General features: G+C 39.7%; 1 protein-coding gene across 3 annotated transcripts in view; it reads left to right on the plus strand.

The window, feature by feature from the left end:
* Positions 1–12,136, plus strand: part of fancc (FA complementation group C) — a 147,943-nt gene that overhangs the window by 97,338 nt on the left and 38,469 nt on the right. For all 3 annotated transcript variants that reach the window (XM_052020040.1, XM_052020041.1, XM_052020042.1), the window contains one exon: positions 6,110–6,266. In XM_052020040.1, coding sequence (XP_051876000.1) covers positions 6,110–6,266 — 157 coding nt within the window. The remainder of the gene's footprint in view (positions 1–6,109; positions 6,267–12,136) is intronic.

Raw genomic sequence — 12,136 nt, forward strand, 5'->3', positions numbered from 1 at the left:
ACAATTTCGTATTACCATCCTGTCACCTCGTATCAGAACTGACTATTTCTAGTGAAAGGTCATCAACCTGTAATATTAACTCCATTTTTCTTTTTCTGTAGATGCTGCTGGACTTGCAGAATATCTCCTGCATTCTATTTTAATTCAGATTTTCAACAGTGACAGTGTTCTGTTCCTGAAAGTTCAATCATATTTTTTTTCTGAGGTCCTTCAATTCTTCCAGACAGATTATCTGTTTTTGTCAAACCTTCACTGGCCTCCCTCAGCCAGCATAGCCCCCATTTCTATCATTCAGTCTCCTTTGGTCTCCACCCTATCAGCGGCTTCTCTTCCCCAAAACTTTTCTACAGCTTGTTTTCTCACTTTTCCTAATTTTGATGAAAGGTCATCAATTTGCATTGTCAGCTCTGAAGATGCTGCCTGGCCTGCTGAGTAATTCCATCACTTCCTGTTTTTATTTTGGGTTTCCAGCATCTGCAGCTTTAGTTTTTGGTTCCAGGTCAGTGCTGTTGTAATCAGATCCCCCCTATATCCTCACCCCAAATAATTGCTGCAATCTCCTCAAGTCCTGATCACCTCAGGTCATCCTCTGGCTCTACCCTTTCACTCAGTTTTCATTTATCCCAACTAAATATTTTCTACCTGACTTGCTATCTGGTTCCTATTGCATTTTTACTGTTGTGCTGCCCAAACTTTTGAGGAACATTAGCCCTAATTTTTTAATGGAGGTATGAGTTTGGTAAGTGTAGTTTTGCATTCCAGGAGGATTGAATGTGAATAGTGTGGAAGCTTTGGAAGTGTTAGGATGAGAGAATGTTTGGATGCAATGGGACTTCCGTGTTTTAAGGCAGTAGGTGTTGTACAGTGAGGGTGGAAGCTTATTTCTCTTATGATCCAAATGTTTCATAGTTTTTGTTTCCTAATATTGAACCCGGATTTTGTGTTTAGAATTTTTTTTAAATTGCAGTAATACTATCTGTTTGTTTTAGCACCAAGTGGAATCAAGTATCTTTCTGCTCTGAGTGGGATAAATGTTCGCTGCAGAACATCTGAGGTGCTGCTTAGGTGTTGATTTAAAGAATTGTGTATTTAATTTTTGGGTAGGTCCTGCATTTTGGAAATATTTTGACAGAATTGAACGCTTTAGAATGGGCAATGATTGATAGTATTGAGAGTGATAAACGAGATGAAGACAGACATGACTGATGGTAGGATACACAGAAGTGTAGAGGAACAGAGTAATTCAAGATTGTGTCCACAGATTCCTGAAGGTAGAGGGGTTGACATTAAGCTGGTTATGAAAGCATCCTGGATACTTGCCTTTATCAGCCGAGGCATAGAATATAAAAGTGTGGAAGTTATGATAAAGGTACATAAAACTAACTAGGTCACAGCAGAATACTGTACAGTTCTGTACATCAAACTACAGTAAGCATATGAGAGGGTGCAGATGAGATTCATAACTACACTGACTTGGATGGGGAATTATAGTTTTGAGGTAAGACTGACAACTGCTCATCTTTTCCTGGCATGGGCACAATAAACCAAAGGGCTTCTTTTTGTGCTATAAATTTCAATGATTCTTGCTTAATGAAAATAAAAAGTATTTATTTGCTAACTAGCCACGAAAACAGTTAAAAAATTTTGATAGGCAATATTTTGCCTATGATGTATATTTTATTAATCTATGACATTAATTTTTATTCCATCATATTTATCTACTAATTCTTTAACAGAGCTGCAGATCGGGAACAGACTTTTCATATTAATTTTTGCAGCTGTGGTGCATCAATAACAAGTTGGTATCAAGCTGCTTTAGATTCTAGAGCTAATTTACAGTGGAATTGCAACAGTTGTTGAAGACTACAGATGCATCTACAGACAATATGTTCCTTAATGGAAAGCAGTAATAAAACCCAGCAGCACACCATGTTAGAGGCCAAACTATTTATTATTAGACACAAATGGAAATAATGAGGCTGGACAAATTTCATGCACCACATTGTTCTTGCTAGCAATGTGATGACTGGTAAATTAGTCTCTATGGTAAACTTTGCAGTCATCATATTACTTGAATGAACAACATGAGTGCTTTAACTATGTACTAGCTAGTAAATAGTGGTGTTTTTAATGGTCCTTTTCTAGTCGTGAGATAAATGTTTCTTTCACGGAATTTTCTTCTATCCTACTCCTGCATAATGTGCCATGGGTAGAAAAGGTGCGGAGGGATGTAGGCCTAATGGAGGCAAATAGGACCCGGATAGACATCTTGGTGGGCATGGACGAGTAGGACCAAAGGGCCTGTTTCTGTGTTCTATAGCTCCATGACTCTTAGAATGCAAGAAATAGCCAGCAGGAAGCCATTCGAGTCCTTGTGCTTGTTTTGCCATTCTTTTGGTTCAATGCCGTATTCCTGCACTATGCCCATATCGTGTGTAATCTTGCTTATTGCAGGTGACCCCCTCGTCACAGGGGAGTTGCGTTTCTAGAAAACGGTCTGCATTATGATTTTCCATAACACAAAGCTGGGTCATCTGCAAGTTGAAAAAACTAAATTCTGTGTTTATTTACATTTTTTCCCCACATAATTCTGTGAGAGTGGATTTTATTCCGTTTCTCAAAATTGTGGGTAGTGGTTTGTGAATTCTGTAAGGACGAATTTCCATTACCTGAATGGCTGTAACAAAGGGGTCGCCTGTATTGAATTTAACAATTTCTAGTAACCACCTTTTTTTCTTTCTCCTATACCTCTGGCAGTACCTCGCTGGGAAAGTTTATTTCTTCTTTTCTCTTTTCTGTCTCTAGCTTTGGCCAACATATTTCATTTCACAGTCATTCTCTCTGTTCTCTCCACCCTCTGCCCTCCCTGCAACTTAAAACATATTTATATTCTCTTCCTTCCAGTTCTGATGCAGGGTTCTTGATCTGAAGTGTTGACGTGGTTTCTCTCCATTATTTTGCTGCTTGACCTGCTGAGTGCTTTCAGCATTGTTGTTTTTATTTCCAACCCCCAGTCCCTTAATCCTTTAATGTCCAAAAGCCAAGCAGCTTTGTACCCTTTAATGTGAGCCTCAACGTATGTGTACTTGAGCTATCTGACTGTGGAAGCGTGTAGTCATTCTGCAGAGAGGAAACCATGCTAATGACCCAGACTTTGCAGAGAAATGCTGGAACTGCATATATTATTGGCATTATTCCGCATATAAGTGAGAAGAAGTCTGAGATTCCCATGCATGTATGGGTGAATGCAGAAGTCGCAAAATTCCAGACAACTATTTGCCAGGGAATCTTTGACTGAGCTCTGTCAGTGGAGTGTGAAGTTTGGCAGTTCCCTAGCACTTAGGGTGGGGAATTTGCTCAAACACCCTTTATCAGGTTAGAAATGGCACAGGCACAGTATCTTGCGGTGTATGGGACTCAGGTAAGCTTTATTTGAGTTTAGTTTTTTTTTAAGTGTAATGGATGTAGAGCACAAAAGTTGACCTGTTGGTCGATCAAATTTACAATAGTTTCCCCACTCCTCCACTCCTTCCCATATCCTACAGTCTTTTGCTCCTACTATTGGGTCTGCACCCATTGAATCAAATAGTGCATTTAAATCAATATCCAACATATTTATCCTTAGTTGGAGTTAAATGTTCAATTTTAGGGATCATACTTTAGGAGGGATGTGGTGGGATACGAAAGAGTTTTATCAGAATATTTCCAGGAATTATAGTTTAATGGACAGACTGGAAAAGATGTCCTCTTTTGAGAAAGCAGAACAGAGGGAATTTGGTTGATGTGTTGAAAATCATGCAGGGTTTGGGCAAAGTAACTGAAGAGAAACCGTTTCCAGTGGCTGACAGGTTGATAACCTAAGGGCATATTTAAACCAATTGCCAAAAGAAACAAGGTGACATGAAGGCTGTGTGACATGTTTTCCATTCTTGCGTCAGTTATAATATAATATCGAAGTATGATTGCTAATTAATGGCAAACTGACGACACAGTTTGTGTTGTGGGACCTGGCCCACCAGAAACTGAATTAAGTATACTTTGGAAGGAAATTGCATGTCAACATTCAGAAGACACTTTGATCTCACCTGTTTGAAGTGGATTTCAATCCATTCTCCAGATGTGAAAAGCAGGAGACCAAACCTATTCATGAAAAGCATAATTTTAATTGTGTTTTTCCCTCAAGATTTTAACTTTGGAAAATGGATACATTCTGGCTTTCTCTGTATGTTTTATTTTTGTTGGAGTGTATTCTGACTTTTGCCTTCACTAAACCACTACTTGTATTTTCTGCATGTGTCCATTATACCTGAGTGGTTTAATTTTCCATAAGTTATATTCTGCATTCTTAATATGTGCCCTGCACATATGCATTTTGGCAATTTTGTTTTCAGAGAGTAATTTAGGTTTCAGGTTTTGGGCTTCTTAGTGTGAAGTTGCAATGTATTAACAAAGTTAAGTACAGTGGAATAAGGAAAACTTTTCCAGATCTGAATAGCTGATCTCACTGCCCCAGACAGTCCTGGAGCTGACTGGCAAAACTCCTGAGCAACATCATTTGGCAAGAAGAATGAGTCAGAACAAGTCCTGGCCCTGAAACACCTCTAGGACTCTTGGATAGTTGGCAATGCCCCACCACAGCTTTGCCATCTGTCAAAGCTGTCAGTTCTTCTAGTGTTTCTGAATGTTGCCGATATTCAGAACATTAAAAAATGAAATAACCAAAACAATTAAAATAGTTTTAAGAGTTATAAAAATCAACTAAAATGCAAAATATTTTTAAAACATTAAAGACTTAAAAATAAAACACAATTAATTTTCTTGCTCAGCGCCTTACAATCCCTATTCAAATAAACAGGCTTGTAAATCTTGTGCCAATTTGGACCTGATATAGGGTCCGACCTCAGATTTCCCATTGTAGCTGTTGGAGAAACTTGGTAAGCTCCTGCTCTGTTGCAGGGCTCCATGGCAGGAACTAGTCCAGTAAGTTTGGGGCTTCCACATTTGCACAAGTCCCGGAAATTACTAACATCTGCATTGAAAAATGCTTTGGTATGGACTGTTGGTGGAACCCGGCAAAAAGTCATACTATACTGAATTTGGTAGTTAGCACTTGGGAAAGTTTGAATTATAACCAGGTAGTAACAAGCATCAATCAGTGGGTGTGGAGTGGGATTGACTTCTATATTTTTGAAAATAGTTGTTCGATTTTATAAAGGCACTGTGTTGGTTGCTGGATTCCCCCAATAGGAAGCATAAAGTTGAAGATGGGAGTTGACAGTTAGCAAGACAGATGCATTCCATTTCAAATTAAATGGGAAGGCTTCTTCAAATCTGCATTGTTAGGGAGTAAATAGACTTTACATTAAATTTGGGGTTGGGGGTTCTAAAAGAATCTGCAATTTGTATTTTACCAACATTTTTAGACCCCAGCCAATCTCTGGGTATGTTCTGAGTTTTAAATCTGAGGCAGGTGTGCCAATCGCTGTTGTGTGAAATTTCCATAAAGCTCCCGATCTCCTCTGTAATTTCAGTGGCAGTTTTGAAGAAACACAGAAAAAGTAGCTTTTTTCCTCTTTTGATATCTGCAGAGATTTCCCGATATTTCTGCAGTTGCAGTAAGAATTTGGAAAAATGCCTGAAATTCTCTACCCGTGTGTTGATGCATCTGGACTTATTTATATTATTATTAATAATATGTTGAGAGCTGAATATCAATTAAACATCTGAAAAAAAATATTCTTATTTAGAGTTCAAAAGAATTTGAGCTGTAAAAGGTTCAGGCATTTTCCAGCTTAATATACAGTTTTCAAAATTTTGCTAAACAATTTAAGTTATAAGAATGCATGCTTAAATGGGAATTTTTTGAAATTCAGAATAATGTCAGTCTGTTTTGCATCCTTTCTTCAGTCATAGTCACCATTTTCAGGACACGTGAAAGAGGTAATGTGAATAAAGTCCAATATTGTCATTTTTGGAATGGACTGAGGTGATTTTGATCTTTTGGAACTGGGTTTACTCTTGGGTAATCAGTGAGATTTTTAAATCACATCCAAAAGGAATACTAACTTTCTCATTTCTTTCTTTTCTCATCCTTTTCCCATCTAAATAGGAAAAAGATCTTCCTGTCAGAGTCTGCAGTTATGAACTTATGGCTGCGTTACCTCCCTAGTCTGGAACAGGCTATTCTGCATCTTACCGAATCTTTGATATCTCATCCATGTGGTTCTTTAGTGGAAGTTGAAGCTATTATAACAGACTCGTTACTGGTAGGTATCTTAATTAGAAACAAATTATAGATGATCACTGGTAGGCTTGATTTACTCTCCAGTGAATTTGTACTAAATAATTTGGGAAGGATTTCAAATTGAACTTTGAGAAGAATCATATTGTCAAAGCCCAAGTTGGCATATCTGCAGCAAGAAGATAAAAGGAATTACAAGGTAATGGGCAAAGGGAGGAGGGTATAATGGATAGCTTTTTTGAAACAACTTGGTAAGGCGAATGGACTCCTTTTTTATGCCGTATCATTCTATAATGCTGTAGGTCATAAGATGATACATCAGAAGTCTATCCTGCCTGTACTAGCTCTTTGAAAGAACTATTCAGTTAGTCTCACTCCTTTGTGCATTCCATTTACTCTGCAGTTTTTTTTTCATTCCGTGAGTACCTATCTGGTTCCCTTCAGAAATTCACTATAGAATCTGCTTCCATCACTATTCCAGGCCATATATTTCAGATCAAAACAAAAATTCATCTCCATTGTGGTTCTTTTGGCAGCTATTTCAAATATGTGTCATTGGAAGCTGTTAATGATGCTTATCAAAACCCCTCATAATTTCGAACACTTCCATTGAATATCCATTTAATTTCCTCTGCTTTAAGAAGAATAAACTAAGTCTGTCCACATAACTCTTTATCCCCCAATGTAATCCTGGTAAATAACTTCTGTGACATCAGACTGGCATTAGTGTTCATGCTCTGTCAAAGTTTATTTACTAAATTCCTAATTTATGTTGGCCAAGTAGTGATGATAAAATATTGTGAATGGAGCCTGGAATGAAGTGTGAAGTCAAGTCATTCTGACAAAACCCAAATAGAACAACATTCAGCAGGTTGTTAGTGATTAAGTGCTGCAAGTAGGACAATCCACAATGTCTTTACGCATTTTTCTGATGATTGAGAGTGCACTTGCGGTGAATTTTATCGAGGTGAAAAGTTTTACTGAGAGATATGTCTCAGAATTTATTTTGCTGAAATATGTACTTTTTTCTGTTGACTGATTGGGGGAAAAAAGTATTACATTTTATGTTGATGAATAGTAAGAAATCATCATTTAAACGTCTGTGGCTGGCATAATTAATCAAGTATAAATATTGGTTTTCATAAATTTATGTTGAAAAACAGTGGAAATTCAAGAGAAGGTCTTCACTGGCTGAAATTATACCTTGCATAAAAGAAGCTGATTACAGTTGTTGGCAGTCAGCTAACTCAGCTTCAGGATATTGCTATGGAAATGTTTTGGGCAATGTTAAAGGCCCAACCATCTCCAGATGCCTCTTCAATGACTATATGTCAGTGATATAGATGCTTACTTATGGTTGCACAGTTCATTCCCCTTGTTGCTAATCAGATAATTAAATCTTCCATCTTGCATGCAACATTTGGGCATGTACTGCTCAGTGGGAAGTAACGGTCTTGAAACACAAGTGCAGGGAGTGATCATTTCCCGCAAGAGTCTAACCAACTCCCCTTGACCTTCCTGTTGCAAAGTCTCTCATGATCAACAACCAGGGACATCGCCATTGACCAGATACTTAACTGGACCAGCCTAATTAATACTGTTGTTTTAAGAGGACAGCAGCTGGGTAACCTGCAGCAAGTGGCTCACTTCCTGACTAGCCAACCCTTTACACAATCCATGTGCCATATCAGGGGTATGATAGGATTCTCTCCATGTGCCTGGATGGTTGGAGCTTCAACAGCCTTTGAGAGACTCAACACCATCCAGGATAAAGCAGTCCCTTTGCTTTGTATTCAATCTTTCACTGTAAATGTTCAGTCTCTCCATTTCTGGAGGACAGTAGGTGAGTGTGTATCATCTGCAAAATGCACTGCAATAACCTACCAAGGTTTCTGTGACAGCACTCCCCAAATCCAGGACCTCTGCCACCGGGGAGGACAGGGCAGCAGTCAGTTGGGAACTACACAACCTGCATGCTCCCCTCCAAGTTGCACACTATCCTTATTTTGGTACTATATCATCATTCTCCATTGTGTTTGACACTAAACCCTGCTACAGCTGACCCAACTATGCTGAGGGAATACCTTTGGGATCAAAATCAGATATATTATCACTGACATATGACGTGAAATTTGTTGTTTTGTGGCAGGAGTACAGTGCAAAGACATAAAAATCTATAAATTACAAAAATAAATAGTACAAAAAAGAGGAATAATGAGGTAGTGTTCATGGATCAATCAGAGATCTGATGGTGGAGGGGAAGAAGCTGTTCCTGAATTGAGAACTTGGGTCTTCAGGCTCCTGTACCTCCTCCCTGACAGTAGTAACGAGAAGAGTCCATGTCCCGGATGGTGAGGGTCCTTAGTGATGGACGCTGCCTTCTTGAGGCACCGCCTCTTGAAGCTGTCCTCAATGGTAGGGAGGGTTGTGCCTGTGATGGAGCTGGCTGAGTCTATAACCCTCTGTAGCCTCTTGCAATCCTGTGCATTGGAGCGTCCATACCAGGCTGTGATGCAACCAGTCAGAATGCTCTCCACCCTACATCTATAGAAATTTGCAAGAGTCTTTGGTGACATCCCAAATCTCCTCAAACTCCTAATGAAGTAGAGCCGCTGGCGTGTCTTCTTTGTGATTGCATCAATGTGTTGGGCCCAGGATAAATCCTCTGAGATGTTGATGCCCACAAACTTTCCACTGCTGACCCCTCAATGAAGACTGGTGTGTGTTCTCCTGTCTTCCTCTTCCTGAAGTCCAGTTAGTTCCTTGGTCTTGCTGATGTTGAGTGCGAGGTTGTTGTTGCAACACCACTCAACCAGCTGATCTATCTCACTCCTGTAAGCCTCCTCATCGCCATCTGAGATTTTACCAACAACAGTGTTGTCATGGGCAAATTTATAGACAGCGTTTGAGCTGTGCCTAGCCACGCAGTCACGAGTGTAGAGGGAGTAGAGTGGTGGGCTAAGCACGCATCCTTGAGGTGCGCCTACGTTGATTGTCAGCGAGGAGGAGACGTTACTACCAATCCACACTGACCGTGGTCTCCCTATAAAGAAGTCGAGGATCCAATCGCAGAGGGAGATACAGAGGCCCAGCTTTTGAAGCTTGGTTATAAGTACGGAGGGAATGATGGTGTTGAATGCTGAGCTGTAATCGATAAACAGTAGCCTAATGTATGTCTTGCAGTCGTCTAGGAGCTCCAAAGCAGAGTGGAGAGCCAGTGAAATTGTGTCTGCTGTAGACCTGTTGTGGCGGTAGGCATATTGCAGTGGATCCTGGTCCTTGCTCGGGCAGGAGTTAATTCTAACCATAACCAACCTCTTGAAGCACTTCATATTACGGTAAATGTGAGTGCTACCGGGCAATAATCGTTGAGGCAGCTCACCTCATCCTGCTCTTCTTAAGCACTGGAATGATTCACCCTTCACCACACAGGCAGCAGTGGTTCAAGAAGGCGTCTCGCTATTGTCTATTGAAGGCAGTTTGGGACTGGTAGTAAATGCTGGGTTTCCAGTGACATCTGCATCCATAAATGAATTAAACAAGGAGACATGACTCTTAATTTTGGAGAAGTATCAACTCCTGTATACTGCAAGATTTATGAGATTTTTCCCTACCTTTTCAGTAATTTTACTGCTTTTTATTTATAGTCACATTTGGTTAGGATTCCTGAGAAATTGTATGTCAATGTTGTTTCACACCTTACGTCAGTGATGCTCCAGTCCAGCAGAAACGTACACTCATAAAAATAAAAAATGAACTGAAGGGTACAATTTACATTGGAATCATGGTCTATTTAAATAGCTTACTGATGATTTATGATTGTTTTTGCTCTTGCAGTGTAAATCTTACCCAATGACCCCAGTAGCAGGCCTTTGTTTTCCAATCTTGTAATGCAAAAACTGTAAGGCAACAAATTTGTAGAGCAATTGTGATCTGCAAGTAGAAATATAAAGGAAAACATGTCAAATTATTCTTGTACATTTGGCCGTGGTCATCTGCATCACAGATTTATTTGTGATAATTGTGTAAAATTGCTCAGTAATACATGCTGGTACATTTCCTTGCTGAGGGATTTGCTTGATGCATTTTGTTTCACTGTCATATTGCTATCGAACAGACAAGCTTGAAAACACAGTATTTCTATAAATTGTGCAGATTATTGTTTTCATTTATTTCTGCTTACAGTTATCTTTCTTAAAATATAGAACTATGTCTTGTCAAAATGAGTTGATTATAAACGAAGTAAATTGTTGTCAGAAGCAGTGCACGTATGATTTGAGTTGAAATGAACAATATCCATGTTCTCATGACTGAAGAGGTTAGCTATCAGGATATTTTATTCATAGCATACACAATAGATATTGTAATAGAAGTAATAGTTATTTTGTATTATGGTGTGTTTTAATCCACACCATTGCCAATTCAGTGCAGATTGTTTAAGACTACATCTTTAACCGTACTCTTAAATATTTGGAGACAAAAGAGACTGCAGATGCTAGAATCTGGAGCATTCAGCAGGTCGAACAGCATCTGTAGAGGCAAAAGGATGGACAACATTTTGGTTTGGACCCTGCATCAAGACTGAGAGTGTAGAGGGAAGATAGCTGGTATCCAGAAGTGAGTCTTTTTAGAAGAGGCAGAGGGATGGAAAAGATGAACAAAGGGAGAGAGACCCTGGGTGGGCTGCTGAAAGTGGGAAAGGAACACAGGGGGATCGGGTTACCTGAAATTGGAAAGTTCATTGTTCATGCCCTTGGGCTGTAGGCTATTTAAGCAGAATATGAGATACTGTGCTTCTAGTTGGTCTCACCGTGGCATTTGGCCTCACTGTGGCAGTGGAGAACACTGAGGACAGACAGATCAGTGTGGGAATTGAAAGGGGAGTTGTAATGACAGGCAACTGGAAGTTCAACATGGTCATTGTGGACAGAGCACAGGTGCTCTGCAAAATTCTTGCCTTGTCCACTCTGGGCTCTACCTTGGCAAGACCAAGCATAGATTAGATGTATGTTACCCAAAACTCATCATCCTCCCCCATCTGGTTCCATCACCCACGTACCTATCTACCTGGGTTTCTTCTCCTTTGGTTCACTTTTCCTATGCCCTCCCCCAGCTGGTTCCACCTGCCTATCATTCCTCCCTTATCTGGTTCCACTTTTCACCTATTAGCCTCTGTCTCACCCTCCCCTCACTTGTATATACTGGCCATCTTCCCTCTACGCTCTCAGTCCTGATGCAGGTTCTAGACCTGAAACGTTGACCAACTCTTTGCCTCCACAGATGCTGCTTGACTGACTGAGTTCCAGCAGCTATTTTTTGCACTCATAACTATTCGTTGCATTGTAACAGATTTTGTATAATTTGAAATATGATGTCATATAAAGAACCTATTGATTTTATTTTATTAATTTATGAAATGTGGGCAATGCTGGCCATGGCAGAATTTGTGGCCAGTTCCAACTTGCCACCTCCTTGAACTGCTGCAGAGCTCTTTGTAGGTACTTCCACAGTACTATTAGGTAGAAAGTTCCAGGATTTAGATTCAGTGATGATAAAGGAACAGTAATATATTTTCAAATTAGAAGGATGTATTACTTGAAGGGAAATCAGTAGGTGGTCGTGTTTCTATGTGCATCTAGGCTCTTGACCTTCTTGATAATAGACAGTTTGAGATTTATTGTTGGAAAGTAGCTTAAATGAGTAACTGCAGTACATTTTGTAGATGGTATACACTGTAGCTGCTGAGCTCAGATGGTGGAGTGAGTGAATGGTTAAGGTAGTCAAATGGGCTGCTGTGTTCTTGGTGGTGTTTAGCGTTGTTGGATTTGCACTCATCCAGGCAAAAAGAGTATATTCCATCACACTCCCGACTTGTGACTTACAGGTGGTAAAAAG

This window comes from Pristis pectinata, chromosome 7 (assembly GCF_009764475.1).
Source record: "Pristis pectinata isolate sPriPec2 chromosome 7, sPriPec2.1.pri, whole genome shotgun sequence".
Lineage (NCBI taxonomy): Eukaryota > Metazoa > Chordata > Chondrichthyes > Rhinopristiformes > Pristidae > Pristis > Pristis pectinata.